The sequence below is a fragment of the Tripterygium wilfordii genome, chromosome 23 (assembly GCF_013401445.1).
Source record: "Tripterygium wilfordii isolate XIE 37 chromosome 23, ASM1340144v1, whole genome shotgun sequence".
Taxonomy (NCBI): Eukaryota; Viridiplantae; Streptophyta; class Magnoliopsida; order Celastrales; family Celastraceae; genus Tripterygium; species Tripterygium wilfordii.
Genome location: NC_052254.1, coordinates 11,412,678 through 11,429,501, shown reverse-complemented (window position 1 = coordinate 11,429,501; position 16,824 = coordinate 11,412,678). Strand labels below are relative to the sequence as shown.

At 36.8% G+C, this 16,824-nt stretch overlaps 2 protein-coding genes across 8 annotated transcripts; both read right to left on the bottom strand.

The window, feature by feature from the left end:
• Positions 1 to 367: 367 nt before the first annotated feature.
• Positions 368 to 8,408, bottom strand: LOC119992977 (serine/threonine protein phosphatase 2A 55 kDa regulatory subunit B beta isoform-like). 6 transcript variants are annotated; one of them, XR_005466466.1, is made up of 15 exons: positions 7,780 to 8,407; positions 6,046 to 6,118; positions 5,825 to 5,923; positions 5,580 to 5,699; positions 4,012 to 4,227; positions 3,812 to 3,903; positions 3,264 to 3,382; positions 2,729 to 2,852; positions 2,452 to 2,575; positions 2,071 to 2,139; positions 1,882 to 1,973; positions 1,718 to 1,795; positions 1,499 to 1,566; positions 760 to 1,297; positions 368 to 526 (listed from the first exon to the last, which is right to left on the bottom strand). XR_005466466.1 is itself a non-coding variant. In XM_038839832.1 (14 exons), exons 1-14 carry the CDS (start codon positions 8,022 to 8,024, stop codon positions 1,161 to 1,163), a joined length of 1,647 nt encoding a protein of 548 aa, XP_038695760.1. In that variant the 5' UTR covers positions 8,025 to 8,408; the 3' UTR covers positions 375 to 1,160. The 6 variants fall into 6 exon arrangements, 5 of the variants coding, with proteins under 5 accessions (XP_038695760.1, XP_038695758.1, XP_038695761.1 ...); XM_038839832.1 differs by having other exon boundaries at positions 375 to 1,297; positions 4,021 to 4,227; positions 7,780 to 8,408; XM_038839830.1 differs by having other exon boundaries at positions 375 to 1,297.
• Positions 8,409 to 8,999: 591 nt separating this feature from the next.
• LOC119992978 (serine/threonine protein phosphatase 2A 55 kDa regulatory subunit B beta isoform-like) lies at positions 9,000 to 16,497 on the bottom strand. Of its 2 annotated transcripts, none has more exons than XM_038839836.1 (14): positions 15,994 to 16,497; positions 14,403 to 14,506; positions 14,191 to 14,289; positions 13,945 to 14,064; positions 12,619 to 12,828; positions 12,424 to 12,515; positions 11,989 to 12,107; positions 11,665 to 11,788; positions 11,388 to 11,511; positions 10,929 to 10,997; positions 10,745 to 10,836; positions 10,573 to 10,650; positions 10,349 to 10,416; positions 9,000 to 9,849 (listed from the first exon to the last, which is right to left on the bottom strand). In XM_038839836.1, exons 1-14 carry the CDS (start codon positions 16,103 to 16,105, stop codon positions 9,713 to 9,715), a joined length of 1,548 nt encoding a protein of 515 aa, XP_038695764.1. In that variant the 5' UTR covers positions 16,106 to 16,497; the 3' UTR covers positions 9,000 to 9,712. The 2 variants fall into 2 exon arrangements, with proteins under 2 accessions (XP_038695764.1, XP_038695765.1); XM_038839837.1 differs by having other exon boundaries at positions 12,622 to 12,828.
• Between the last annotated feature and the right edge of the window lie 327 nt (positions 16,498 to 16,824).

Genomic DNA, 16,824 nt, shown 5'->3' with positions numbered 1-16,824 from the left:
AGAAAGAACAAAAAAAAAAGGCCTCTTGGTCGCAATTAAAATTGCAAGTGAGGAGAATTTGTCACTTGTTCAATGTTAATCGCTAATTTTATTTTTTGAACGGAGAAGGGGGATTTGAACCCTGATCATCAGGATAATACACATCATCCTTATCACTTCAACTAATGATTCAGGTGTATCACTAAAGATTTTAAATCTCAAATCAATTCATTTTTACATGTTCTTGAATGTCTCACAACTCTTAGTAATTTGTCATCCACAGCTAAATTTCATGGCAATCAAAATAGTAGGGAAATTTTGCTGAAAAACTGCCACGTATCTAATCACTCACTATATTACAGGTAGAAAAGTTGGCATAAACAAGATGAGGAAAAGAAAAAAGGACAGCAAATAGTACTATAAGAGTGTTCTTAATACTAGTACATAGAACAAGACTCAACACTAGTTTATTGATTCCACCCGAATACCGTAAAGCTTTGTTCTCAGGTTCAAATGTCCCCAGGAGGACTTCATTACAATGCTGACACTGACACCAAGGATTTAAGGTTTATTAACGACTAAATTACCTTCACAAGAGATCGTAGCAATTGCATGACAAGTACAACATCCCAGAAAATAAAAGAGACCACAACATCCAATTCCGTGGCAAAGACCAAAACTAATGGGAAAACTTTCCAAGAGAAGAATGGTTATAAATTTGAATTATACACTGTTGAAGCCCTAGGTATCAATGAGAATTTATGCATCAAAACAGCTCACCTCAAAAATCCAGGTCTTAGACCCCCACTTGTCCCAGGAGTAGCAGCTCAGCAGCACAGATTATAAACTTTTTTTCCCAATTGTTGGGGAGCTAAGACGGCCTCTTCTTTGACCTAAACAAAATAATACAAGGGCCGAATCACGTCTTCGTTGATGAAAGAATATAAATCAGTTAGGCACTGCCTGCTTGGTAGCAAATGCTAAGGTCTTCCTTCATAATTTAACAAGAGTAACATCGAACCCTGGTGTTAAAATGTGCTAGAATTCTAATGGTTCGCTGGGATTCTGATAATTGGCACAACTTTCATGTCACTTGTCGAGGAAGAAAGGCTAAGAAACCTTCACTGGAGGTAATGATTCGAGCATTGCCAAGCAAAAACCGAATTCCTTCTAGCATCATCTTAAGAATAGTACATGTAAAGGCTGTTTGAGGCAGCACATGCGAGTGCATTTTCAGTTGGATGCCATGCTAGATGTAGAAGCTTCGTTGAGAAATCATAGGCATTTCCGTTTGAATCACCTCCAGAGTTATCCACACCTTTAATAGTTTAAAGGGAAAAGAAACAACAATTAAGGTAATTCAATACTGTAACAGCGCACACAAAATATTCACATTATATCAGTGTTATAAACAATAAAACTTAATTTACTAACACCGCTGACGCTATCTGGCAGTAATCAGATGGAGTTATTAGACTTTGGACACCAGATATAAAGTCATATTGGAGCAAACACAAACCTCGTCTGAAACCACAAGATAGATTGCCCAGAGATCTAGCAGGCCTTGATGGTGTTTGGACTTGCCTCCTGGGAAAGCACATGACACATTGTCATCGCATGAAAAGGTTTCTAGCTCAATCAACATAGCAGTATTCAGTTTGGCAAATGCAGACATATCCATCTTATGTCATTGAACACATACACACACAGTCTCTTCATGACATTTTCTCTGACATACCTCATGGGATTTTTACTGGCTTCCAATGTCGTTGCTTCTGTGCTTCCTTCAGAACAACCAAACACGCGGAACAGATTGCTGCAACCACAGTATTGTACCATAAGTAAGACTTAGGCACATTCTAATTCTGATAATATTAAAAACACGGAATAAAGTCTAGCAACCTGTAGGAACCAGTTGCCACTCGATGTCCATCTCCACTAAGACAACACTCAAACTTGTCAAAGATAGAATCATTTTCATACACGTCACAGAGCTGCAGAAGATCAATTTTATTTGCATTAGATACATAAGGAATCAGCTCCATTAAGCATAACTAATCTCAACAAGAGCCAGTTGGAAGAATACATTACCTTAGGTCTCAAGTATTCATGAACCTGGAAAGTTGCAACCGGGCCAGAATCCATATTTATGTCCCACAACTGTCAACCATACAGGAAAAAAATTTGAGAGAAGTGGAGAACAAAAGCACCAATGGAAAGGAACATCAAATAAACTCCCTAGGGCAAAATCAAATATACTCTATGAGATTGCATTATCTAGTTTTATCATCTAAACACATAATCACACCTACCCCATAAACTAGGCTACCACTTTCGTGGAAAAAAAATCATAAAGCACTCAGTATTTTCGTACCTAAAATGAAGCAACTAGAGAATAAAAATAAAATATAATTTTCCAGTCTCTTTTGACAGATCAAACAGAATATCAAAACCATGTGTTGAACACTCAACCTTGAGAGTCATGTAGTCACGACTAAGTATATGCCTTCCATCCTTAGCAAACTTTAAATCCGAAACTGACGCAATTATTTCTGTGAAAAAGGACCTTGTGCCAGGCATCTCCAGCTGCTCAAACCTAAGCCATCAAAAGGTTTAATAAATTGGTTGTCGGAGTATATCGCCAATAAAAGTAGAAAAGAAAGTAACATATGACAAAGCTAGTGAATGGCATGTGTATTGAACAAAAGGCCGAGCAGGCTGCCAAAAAGAAAAACCATAAATCACCTACAATTTGCTATGACTGTCACACAGAGCCGACTGTCGCATATCAATCAGACTGATTGAGCCCTTCGAACTACTATATGCTAACATGTTACAGTGAGTAGGGTGAAATTCTGCTGAAGTTATCACCTCTGCAAGTATGAATTTAACCATGTCAATAAAGGTACATTGTTAATGGATATACAGGATAGCCTGCTAAAAAATTAAACAAGTTGAAACTAGAACAACTATCACATTTCAATCAGTCAGCATTATGCAAAGGAGACCGACCCAAAAACAAAAAACACTAAGAGAGGGACAACCAATAAGGAATATAGGACTCCAAATAGCCGCGCTACAAAGATCAATTCAATCAAGAAAGAAAAGGAGCACATGCAAATGAGAAATGACATTATACCAAGCAAACAGAGAAGTCGGGTGTAATACTGCTTAATCATTTTAATTGCAATCCTCGCTAATTTATAATCCTTAAGCAACAGCTAAATTTGAGGCATAACTCTATTCTAGCATTATAAATTCCATTCAGAGAGCTAGACTCGCACCAGTCAGATCCTCCATGTTTGCAGGCTTCACGTCAACAATATTAAAACTCTGACTGCTAATATCCAAGTTCCAAAGATTTATTCGTAAATCGTCAGCTGATATAAAAGTCTCCCCGTCACTATAAAACAAATAAACAATGAAGAAAAAAATAACAAGCTATCAGTGAATGCAATGAATATGATAGCACAAAGTTAAATTCATCATTGTTAACTTCTTCTTTTTTTGAATGGAAAATGAAAATTTATTTAAAAAACACCCATAAGATGCCAGGAAAAATACAAGTTTTTCACCGTTAATGCAGTAAATATGATAACTAAAAAGTAAAACCCTTAGAGAAAAAAAGATTACTAAAATTACCAGGCTAAAGCCTAGAACAAATACATAGTAATACCACTCAAATTTCATTGAAAAGAAATTCACAAAATAAACTTCCAGTACGAATACAAACCCAACACAAATATAAGCAAACAAATTAAAAGGCAACTTGCAGCAGAAAAAGGAAGTTAAACAAGAAAGGAACGAAATATAATGGCCTTAATACATGTACCTGTTATTAGAAATGGAATTAATGTGGTAGTCATGGGCATGGGAATATATTCTTCGACACCTCGCCACAAGGCTCATCTCATGACTAGTCACCTAAATTTTAAAAAAATTGAGCGATTAATAAAGCAGGGAATAACTAACTATTTCAGTTATCAGCTAATGAATACTCCAAGAATGTATGAACAAGAGGTTGGGTACAACTACAACTACCGTTGGCGAACGCAAAGAAGGGATACCCCCAGATGGAAACTCAAAATCACAGCTTGAATGACCAACGGATTTCTCCGTGTACTTTCCATTCGCAATACAAGGTTTCAAGCTGGTGGATGTGCTTGACCCAACAATAGGAACATTTCCCACAGCTTTCACAGGGTCCACATTCATGTCACATACTTTCTTAACCTTCTTCTCTTGAACCTTTCCAGCATCAAAAGTCAATGCATTAGAAACACAGCATTTTTAGGGCCACTCCTAAATTTTAAATTAAATGTAATGAAATAAAACAAGTGGTTGTAGTATTTTAGACTTATATTATTCCTTGAATTAATCTTACCACCTGTACCAACCTTCACGCCACAGCACTATAAGAATCTAAAAAAGGCCATGTTTTTTAATTAGATCACATAATGACATAAACATCCTGAGAGTTGGCTAAATTCAACACTACAGGTGGCCTCTCAATTCTAATTTGATTGACTAGGTGGTTATGCCCACAACTATCTTCACCCTAGGGAAAATATTCAAAAATGCTTTCTGAACTTCACGTAAAACACTCCAAGCTAAAACAAAAGGTGCTTTCACTCCAAACTCTCCTCATATTTTTAGCATGAAGGGCAATCCCCCTTTACCCCACCCCTTCACTGCTGAGCATATGTCAAGGTCACTACAGTCTAGAACTTCCCGAATCTAATTTTACCAAAAAGGCGTTTCTTTGACTTGGCTCATTCAACTCTAATTGAATGCTTTCTTTCTAGACCCTTTGTAAGAACATTCTGGCAATGATTGAAAATCTATTCAATGAAAACTAACCTCAAGCATCAATATTGCTATAAAGGGATGCAAAAAGTATGTAGAAGTGACTGCTTAATGTAAAGAACATATAAATCATTCCATAGCAACCCAAACAGCGAAACCAAAGACAAACTCTTAAGGTATCAAAACATGTGTTGCTTTATTACCAAAAGCATGTCTCATGACCTTAAAGAAGAGCAATAACATCATCATAGACACCATAATTAAACATTTACTCTCATAAGGACACAAAATGTTTTCCACCAGAAAACAATCTTAACAAGCCATCATTTTGCCACCCAGTTGTCCTCCACTGGAGCCCTGAAAAAGTGACCACTGAAAGCAATTGCCTTCCATGGCAGTAAATAAAAATTTGGAACAAGCAACATTGCATTCTAGGAATAAAATGACCTGACCAAGAAAGTTAAATGCCACAAATATCATATAGAATGTTAAGATTAGTTACTTTGCCGTTCTACCCAACAAGTTAACTTGTTGGGTTGGGGCATTTCACATTATTTATATAGGGCTACTCTCACACAAGGCCCTCAATTGGGGCAACAACAAACACGCACAACAGCCCACACTTGGGGTAACAACAAATGGGGGTTTAAATTACGGAAACTAAGGTTTGAACCCAATACCTCCCGCTCCAATATCATTCGAAAAATTGTCAGAGACATATCATAACATGAGCATCCAACTAGAAACTGATTGCTAATTCATTAAAAAAAAAGGCTCAACTACACTGCCTATACCTTCCAAAATTTGATGGTTTTGTCGTTAGATGAAAGAAGAAATAGGGCGCCACTGGCTGTCTGACACCATCTAATTTTATTGATTTTCTCCTCAATTTCCAAGCTCTTAAGATAATCAAACTGCATTAGAGATAAAAGGAAAAGATAGTCACTTAAAAAAACCCAAATCCAAAATTTAAAATTTAAAATCAACCCAGTAAGCTCATAAATTTTTGTAAAAAGGAAAATGAATGAAGAAAAATTACTTCAGGCTCATGGCTTTGAAACTCTGTTTTATAGCGGAACTCTGGATGCCTACTAATCGAGTAGTCCATCATCTCGAGATCTCTTCGACTTCCACCATGCTGCGGATTGTAAGTTCACATAATCAAGTATCAACTTGTATTATAGCACTATGGTATACAAAAACACCTAAAAGAGAGTGCTGACTAAAACGTACGTACAACCAAATAGTGACATAACATACATCTCTTATATCTGTTCTTTCAAATAAAACAACCCGACCTCCGCGATCTCCAGTTGCAAGGTGATCCCCAGTTCTATCAAATTCAATAGCAGAAATAATATCAACTGCCAACAGAACAGCAGTACACATTGTAAGCTGGGGAAAATGTAAAAGCTTTAAATTAGCCTCAACAAGTGAGACAATTCTCATCACATCAGCATACTAGTAAATTAAAAGAGCCTTCGCCAGTGATATATATCCAAAATTAATTTGTTTATTCAGTTCCTAACTTCCACATGGGGAGGAGAAAGGGAATGCAAAAACTGCTCCTTCCTGAATTAGAAACCACCAGCACACAATGTCAAACTGAAATATCATACTATAAGCAAACTAGTTCTTAAATCCAGCTACTTAATCATAAACTAGTGAGGAAAAAAATTGACTCAGAAATGCGACTGTTAGACTGGCGCAAGTCTCAGCCTGAATCATTTGATAATTGCGCAACTCCATGTGTCTTATTCCATTGTCCAACGAGTTGAGCTTTCAGTAACTCAGACTCAAAATACTGGAGAGCTAATTAGCAAATGAATGGTACAACCATCTGAAGCAGTAAGATGACCTCTTGATCAGTAAGAGGCTGATCTTTACCTGATAGCCACACCTACATGTACATGTCATGTGTTCTCGGACTGAATAGCAATTTCAGCCTTCTTTCCTTGTTAAACGATAGTACGAACACTTTAGTATATTCATTGGCGTTGTTATGGTTTCAATTTAAAATCACACAACTACACAAGCTGATCTCATTTGCACTCCATCAGTATTAAATAAGTAGACAGTCCTTCGCCAATGTTCCTATTCAGACATGAGTGTGCCTAATGGTGGCAGATCCTTATAATTTGTTTGCATGAGGTGCAAAGTTCGGTTCCCCCCTCCCTCGAAGAATTAATAATCTAACCCCACAACTAATAAAAAAAAACCTCTCATGGCAACAATAATAAGCATCCGATTGCTGTTCAAACCATCCTCTTTAATAGAATAATTAATGATAGAATACATTGAGGCTCACTTAGCAGTAAAGCGAACTTAAACTCATTCGGGGGGGGGGGGGGGGGTTGTTTGAAAAACACATTGCAGACAATTCATGCAATAAACTTCTTATCCATAGTAAATATCCACATCCATAATCGTGTATGAAAATTCTGATGTGTCCAAACTTCAGTTCTTACACGCAAAGAAGAAAATAAAACATGTGGCCCAGTGGTATAGTTGTAGGGGTGCAACCGAAAGGTCACAATTATGTGGGGATAAGGTATATGTACATTTTGTCTATCTCCAACCTCGCCCACTGCGGGATGGGTGTTGTTTACTTTTTACATATAAACCCTGAGGTAACTTCTTCCAAAGAAAACAACAAATACCTCATATATACAGCACCACCGAAAATAAATTAATTTTCAGCAGCAACCCCCTCCAAAATTTATTTTTTTAAAAAAATAAAAATATGCAGTGCATTACCTTGCATCATGCTCTTAAATCCAAAAGGTGAACATCTATGAAACTCTCAAAAACAAAGGAATTTCTATGATTATGGCACTATATCTCATACCAATTCAATATTCGCCACAGCCGAACCTATACTTGCGAGTTGCGGCAACATTTAAAATAATTGCAACGATTTGGTAACTAGCAAAGCAAAAGACGGAATACTAAAATAAATAAAGAAAAATGATATGGAAAGGTCGAAGATCGCACCTTCCTGCACTTCCTCCCCGGCACTTCGTTCGCCAAAAACCTGAGAGAATTTCCACTCCAGAGGCTCCAGCCCTCCAGCCGTACTCGCCACAGCTCCTTCGCCACCGTTCATTCTCGACAAATCTTGTTTGACCGAATTCACAATGAAAGTAACACACCGATCGATTTCTGATAGTCAGTTTCACAACGATAACATCACGGATTCGGCACAATCTCCTTAGTAAATGCAATCTCTTCACTATCATCTGTTATAACTAGAAACACACATAACGAGATTCCTCTTACACGCAGTCATACACACTCTCTCAATACTTTTCTATTCCTCCGGAGAAACACAAATCAACGAGATTTAACACAAAACAGATGACAATCTCAGATTCAAACTCCGATTAGATTTTCACACTCTCCCAGTTGATTTTCCTCTCCTTTTCCGAGGGATTGGAAGAAAAAGAAAATTCCTTTTTATGTTAATTTATTGAAAGTGACATGAATGTATTTGATATCTTGGGCGACTTTAAAGATGAGCTTAGTATGTTTTTGGTGTAGATTACAATGATTCGAAGCTGCTTCAATCCAAGATGGATTAAAGAGAAACTACCAAAAGAGCAAGACGAGAGTAGTTGAAAAAAGTTCCCATACGTTGCAACTTGCAAGCCCTGTATATTTTATTTCCAAATTTTTTTTTCACTACTCAGTTTAACTTTTTTTTATTACTTCAACAGCTAAGTTGGATATAAACTCGGACCAACAGCAAACTAACTTACTATTTCTGACAGCCAAATTGGGTATAAACTCGGAACCTGGATATAAACTCGGACCAACAGCAAACTAACTTACTATTTCTGACAGCCAAATTGGGTATAAACTCGGAACCTCCCGACATATAAGTTAGAGTACAGCCTCGTACGAAAATTATTCCACTGGGATCAAACCCCACCCCATAGGAACTACGAGATCACCCAAGGGTCGCGGACCGACCATAGAACCCTGTTCAATAAGTGGAACGCATTAGCTGTCCGCTCTCAGGATGGGCAGTAAGGGTCGGAGAAGGGCACTCACTCATTCTTAAAAGCAGCATTCTTAAGACCAAAGAGTGGGGCGGAAAAGGGGAGCAAGTTCTCCGTTCCGGGTTCTCTCTACAGGCACACACTTTTAACCAAAGCCAATAACCAGCTGAGCTATTTAACGGGAAAAAGGGAAAAAAACAAAAAAAAACAAAATAGCATCCAAAATTAAGATTGTTTAGCTACATTGCTCATAAAGAAAAGTATGTTAAGCTACATCAAAATTTAACAACATTTTGGCGACTAAGAGATGGTAGCAATAATTGAACTTTCAAGAGGAAAGATTAGGCATGACTAGTACAACATCTAACAGGAATCATTCCGTGGCAAAGACCAAAAAAACCCAAAATCTTTTGAAGAGGAGAAAGAATGGTTAGAATATAAGATAACAATAATCATGATAAAGCTTTCACAAGACTTTAATTCTAACTCCAAATTGTACACATTTGAAACTCCAAGTATCAATGAGAATTGATGCATCAAAACAGCTCCCCTCCCAGATTCAGGCTTTAGACCCCCCGCAGCAGCACAGCATCACTATTTAGAAGCTTTAGTTTCCAATTGTTGGAAAGCAGCTAAGATGGCATTTTCTTTGACCTAAACAAAATGATACAAAGGCAGAATTGCATCTTCCATAATGAAAGAAAATAGTCAGTAAGGCACTGCCAGCCTGGTAGCAAATACTAAGGCCTTCCTTGATAATTCAACAAGAGCAACATCAAACCACAGTGTTAAATCGAGCTAGAATTTTAATGGGTGTCTGATAATTGGCACAACTTCCATGTCACTTACTGAGGAAGTAGGGCAATGAAACCTTCAATGGAGGCAATGATTTAAGCTTTTCCAAGGCAAAAAACTCTCAAATCATCTCATGCGTAATACATGTAAAGGCTGTTTGAGGCAGCACACGCAAGTGAGTTTTCAGTTGGATGCCATGCCAGATGTAGCAACTTTGTTGAGAAATCATAAGCATTTCCATTTGAATCGACTCCAGAGTTGTCCGCACCTTAAACAGTTAAAAAGGGGAAAAGAAAAAGGAAAATTGTGGTAATCCAATATCATCACAGTGTTCACAAACTAAAGGATCCCCTATTAAAAAAGGATCTAGTGAAATGATGAAATCAATAATAATAGTGGCTCACTTGGTAAAATTAGAAGACAAAAACGAGTGAAACCCAATTGGCATTTGTTTGCTTTTTTTCCTTTGACGCGGAAAATAACTTAAAATGTTTTGATATAGAAGACAAAAATGAGGCAAAAAAATGAGTTAAACCCAATTGGCTTATTTTTGCTTTTTTTTCTTTGAAGCGGAAAATAACTCCAAACATTTTGAGGTAGTGGGTCTGTTGTACCAATAGATAAGATCACCACCACTATTCATCCTATACCAATATTATAAACAATAAAACATAATTTAATAGCACCACTGACACTATCTGCCTCAACTGGATGGAATTATTAGACTTTGAACACCGATATAAAGTCATATTGGATCAAACACAAACCTCGCCTGAAACCACGAGATAGACTGCCCAGAGATCTAGCAGGCCTCGATGGTGTTTGGACTTGTCTCCTGTGAATGCATTACACATTGTCATCACATCAAAGGATTTCACGGTCAATCAACATAGCAATATTCAGTTTGATGCAAAACAACATGCAGACAGATCCTTATTTAATTATTGAACGCATACACCTTCAGTCTCTTCGTATACATTCTCCGACATACCTCGTGGGATTTTTGCTGGCTTCCAATGTTGTAGCTTCTGAGCTTCCTTTGGAACAACCAAACACACGGAACAGATTGCTGGAATCACAGAAAAAAGTATAATACCATAAGTAAGACTTAGGCAGCTTCTAAGGATGATAATAGTAGAAATAAGTGATATGCTCAAGCAAACCTGTAGGAGCCAGTTGCAACTCGAAGTCCATCTCCACTAAGACAACACTCAAACTTGTCAAAGATAGAATCATTTTCATACAAATCACAGAGCTGCAACACCAATAAATAATTTACATTAGACAAATAATGCATTAGTTCCATTAACCATTGCCTAATCTTAACAAAAGGCAGATGGACATTACCTTAGGTCTCAAGTATTCATGAACCTGGAAAGTTGTAACAGGGCCAGAATCCATATTTATGTCCCACAACTGTCAACCATACATGCAAAACATTTGAGGAAAGAGAAGCAGCAACAGAAATGAAACTGCCGAGGGAAATCATTATACTCTACCAGATTGTCTCATGACTCTCATCTGATTTTATCATCTAAACAAATTATCATCACCATCCCCATAAACTACGCCTATTGTTTCCATTGGAAATTGGGGCAAAAATCTCAAGAGATCAGGTTTTCCTATAAGTTAGACGTGGCCATCCAATCACCAAACCAGATTATCAGAAAATCATAAAACACTCAGCATTTTTGAACCTAAAATGGAGCAGCTGAAGAGTAAAATATCAAATATGATATCTCCAATTTATCTTTTGACAGATCAAACACAATATTAAACCGTAGGTGAATAGGTTAAACAGCCAACCTTGAGAGTCATGTAGTCACGACTAAGTATATGCCTTCCATCTTTCGAAAACTTTATATCCGAGATTGAGGCAATTATTTCGGTGAAAAAGGACCTTGTGCCAGACACCTCCGGCTGCTCGAACCTAAGCCATCAAAAGGTTTAATAAACTGTTTGTTAGGGGATCTCCAAATGAAGCACCAAAGAAAGTATCATATGACAAATATAGTGAATGATATATGTGTGTTGAACAAAAGGCCTAGTAAGATGACAAAAAGAAAAACCATAAATCACCTACAATTTGCTATGACTATCACATAGAGCCGATTGTCGCATATCAATCAGTCGAATTGAGCCTTTCGAACTACTATATGCTAACGTGTTGCAATGGGTAGGGTGAAATTCTGCCGAAGTTATCACCTCTGCAAATACGAACTTAACTGTGTCAATAAAGGTACAATGCTATGAATATATCCGGGATGAACCATTCAAAAGCTAAAACTTAGTTGAAATTAGAGTAACTAATACTAACTAATTTAAAATCGAAAAGCAACAGCTAAATTTGAGGCATAAAAAAGTCCATTTAGCATTATAAACTCCATTCAGATGGCTAGAGTCTCACCAGTCAGATCCTCCATGTTTGCAGGCTTCACATCAACAATATTAAAACTCTGATTGCTAATTTCCAAGTTCCAAAGATTTATTCGCAAATCATCAGCCGATATAAAAGTCTCTCCATCACTACAAAAGAGCAAAGAAAAAAATTATCAGTGAATAAAATGAATGTGATAGGACGACGTTATGTTTTTCATAGTCAGAACTCAATGGCAGTTTCATACACAGTTTACACAAAAGTAAAGACTACTAAAATTACCAGCATAGTGCCAAGAACAATACATGATAATACCACTCAAACCTCATCCAGAAGGAATTCACAGAAAGAATTCCAGCAAGAATACAAATCCACATAAATATAAACAAACAAATCAAAAGACATTGTAGCCAAAACAAAAGTAAAACAAGAAAGGCACAAGTCATAATGGTCTAAAAAATGTACCTGTTATTAGAAATGGAATTGATGTGATAGTCATGGGCATGGGCATATATTCTTCGACATCTCGCCACAAGGCTCATCTCATGACTAGTTACCTAAATGTAAAAAATGTGCCATCAGAAAAAGTAATAAATAACTATTTACTGATATACTATTATGAATAGTCCAATAAAATATGCGTAAGAGATTCGATACAACTACCGTAGGCAAACGCAAAGATGGGATACCCCCAGATGGAAACTCAAAATCAGCACTTGAATGACCAACGGGGTTCTCTGTGCATTCTCCATTTGCAATACATGGCTTCGAGAGGGTTGACCTACTCGAACCAGCAATAGGACCATTTCCTGCAGCTTTCACAGGGTCCACGTTCATGTCGCATATTTTCTTAACCTTCTTCTCTTGAACCTTTCCAACATCAAAAGCCAATGCATTAAAAAAATAACATTTTTCAGAACCATTTATTCCTAAAGAAAAAATCATTAAATAAATCATTCCACCCATACTAACCGGCAACCGCCAAGCCATGGCATTAGAAGACTCACTAAAAAGCCTTTTTTAATTAGATGACGTCAACATCCCAAGAGTTGGTTAAGTTTGCTACTAAGGAAGCCTCAAAATTCTAATTTGATTGAAAAGGGGGTATAACCATGGCCAGAACTATCTACACTATTGGAAAAATGTTTAACGATGCTTTCAAACTGTACTGTGAAAAAATTCAAGGTAAAGAAAAATGAACTTTTATTTCAAAACTCTCAACTTTTTAGCATAAGGAGCCATCAAACTTTACAGTTTACCCCACCCCTTCACTGCTTAGCATACGCTGAGGCCACTACACAAAGGCCATTTTTTTTTACTTGCGTCATTCAAATGTTCTTGGCCGCTTTCTTAAAAGATCCTCCATAAGAACATTCTTGCAATGATTGAAAATATATTCAATGAAAACTAATCTTGTGCATCAATATCAATATAAAACAATGCAAAAAGTTGGTAGAACTAGAAGTAACTGCGTAACATAAAGAATACATAAGTCATTCCAGAAGAACCAAAGCAGTATTTCCAAAGCAAGTTTTAAGTTATCAGAACATGTATTCCTTATATTTCTAAAAGCTTGTCTAGCAGCCACAAAGAACAGCAATATCATCGTTATGAGTCCAAGAACATAAAATGTTTTCAAATTTGAAAAAAAATGCTTCAATCTCAACAAGGCACCACATTGCCACCAGTCGTCCTCCACTGGAGCCTCAAAAAGTGAACCAATGAAAGCAATTGCTTTCTGTGGCACTTGATCAAATTTTGAACATGCAAAACATTGCATTATAGGGGAAAAAATGACTTGTTCAAGAAATTTAAATGCCACAATTATCATACAACATACATAAAATGTTCTATTCAACTAAATATATCATCTATAAAATGTTCCATTCAACTAAACATACCATACAAAAAATGTCCCATACATATGATAACACGAAGGTCCAACTACTGATTCATTAAAAAAATTTGAACTACACGGCCTCGTACCTTCCAAAATTTGATGGTTTTGTCATTAGTTGAAAGAAGAAATAGGGCGCCATTGGCTGACTGACACCATCTAATTTTATTTATTTTCTCCTCAATTTCCAAGCTCTTGAGATAATCAAACTGCAGTAGAGATAAAGAAGCGCATTTTTTCTCAGTGATAGAAGGAAAAGAAAGCCACTTATCAAGTCCAAATTCTTGAGTAGTGTCAGCTCAGGAGAATTCAAAAGGTGCATGAAGAAAAGTTACCTCAGGCTCATGGCTTTGAAACTCTGTCTTATAGCGGAACTCAGGATGCCTACTGTTTGAGTAATCCATCATCTCTAGATCTCTCCGATTTCCACCATGCTGCACATCGTAAGTTCATGTCATCAATTTGTGTTGCAACAGCACAGTTTGCAAAAACACATAAAAGAAAATGCTTACTAAAATGAACTACCAAACAATGACATAAAACATACATCTTTTGTATCAGCTCTTTCAAATAAAACCACCCGACCTCCGCGATCTCCAGTGGCAAGGTGATCCCCGGTTCTATCAAATTCGATGGCAGAAATAATATCAACTGCAGACAGCACAGCCAGAACACAAAGTGAGCTGGAGAAAAAATGTAAAAGCCTTAAATTAGCTCCAACAAGAGAGACAACTCTCATTATTTTTAATTGAATAAAGAGACAATTCTGATTACATCAGAAAAATAGTAAATCATACGACACTTGGCCAGTAATATGTATCCAAAATTAAATTATGTTGATTTAATTCATCTGTTCCTCTTGGAGAGAAGACAGAGGAATGCAGAAACTGCTCATTCCTGAATTAGAAACCAGCAGCACACAACATCAAACTGAAATAACATCCTACAAGCAGTACTTGGTGTAGTTTCGGGTCTGCACCTTCCTAGTCCTCTCAATAAAAGTTTACATTCAAAAAATACTTTAAGCAAACTAGCTCTCAAATCCTGGTACTTAATCACCAACTAGCGAGGAAAAATATTGACTAAGTGATGCAACTGCTACACTGGCACAAGTTTCAGCTTGAACCATTTGATAATTATGCTGGAGTAAAATCATTGCCCAGATAGTTGAGCTTTCCATAACTCAGTCTCAACAAACTGGGGCCCCAAAATAATGGGACAACTAGTTGATCCAGTGAGTTGAACTCCCGATCATTATGATATTGATCTTTACCTGATAGCGACACTTACATGTTCCTATTATGCCTTGTTGGAATGACCTTCTTTCCATGTTAAAATGTTAATATGCATATTTTAGTATGTCAGTGATGTTTTTTCATAGTTTCATAATAAAAAAATCATTCAACTACGCAAGCTGATACCATTCGCACTCGAGCAGTATTAAGTTGTGCAATACCATGTCATGGCATCAATAATAAGCCCTCCAGTAGAAAATTCACTATTGAAACCAACTTCTTTACTAGAATAATTATTATTAGACTATTCTATTCTCAATATCATGAACATCGTCCAATCAATATGAAAAATATCCAAACTCAGTTAGCAGCAAACTAACTTAAAAGTTAAAACACAGTCACGTGTAAACAAAAACATTTCAAACACACATGAAACCTCACATCCACAGTGAGTATCTAAATCCATAATCGTCTATGATGCATGTAAAATCCATCTCTTAGATGTATGAAACAATTATATGCTTTTTTCTATCACAATATAAGACCTTGGAGTAATGAAAGTACTCCAAAGAAAACTAACAAATACATCATATATACAGCCCCAATATTGGTAAACCATATTTCAGCCCAAATTGATCAAACACATACACTACATTGCCTCTACATCACGCTCCTAAATCCATGTGGAGAACATCTAAGATATTTCTTGCCAATTCAACCTGAGGCTTACGATCCACTCAGTACACAAACTTTAGTTGAAAAAATTTGCCACCACCGAACTTATACTTGCAGACACATTTAAAATAATTTAAACAATTTGATTACCGACAGAAACAACAATAAACATACTTACATCCCCTAATAAAAATACGAAAATAAACATCAAAAGCTCGAAGATCGCACCTTCCTGCACCTCCTCCCCTGCAGTCCGTTCGCCAAAAACCTGAGAGAATTTCCACTCCAGCGGCTGAGGTGCTTCAGCGGAACCAGCCACAGCTTCTTCTACACCGTTCATTTCCAGCAAATCTTGTTTGACCGAATTCACAATTGAAATCCGCCAGAACTAACACACAGATCGATCTAATACTCCAGATTCACAACGATACCATCACGGATTCTATGCAATCTCTTCACTATCATCCATTACATCAAGAAATACACATGTTGAACAAGAGCGAGATTCCTCTTACACGAACACGTAAACTCTCTCTCTCTCTACTTTCTATTTATCCACAAAAAACACGAATCAACGAGATTTGACACGAACAGACGATCACCGATATTCAGATTGAGACGCCGATGAGATTTTCACACTCTCTCAGTTAATTTTCTCTCTCTTTCTCTCTCTGTGATATGAGAAGGAGAGAGAAAAAGAAAATTTGGAAGATAATGACGAAGTACGAGATGCACAGTAGCGTTTTGGCAGATTATTAATTTATATTATTAGCTCTCTCACCAACGATAATAATATACTAATAATATTATTGCTCATTATTTATTTTAAGGGAAAAAGAAATGACGGATAATTCTCGAACTCGAGATTTTTATTAGATATCACACACACCTAAGTAGTGGTGGATCTGGAATTTGAACTCATTGGCGGAGCACAATTGAATAGCGGGGGTCTGGAATGAACTGTAAATCTATCTTGAGACTATCTATCGGAAATTTTTTTTTGATTGGATGCCTGATAATTTTTCATTGGGGGCCTGATATATTTTTTGTTATATTTTT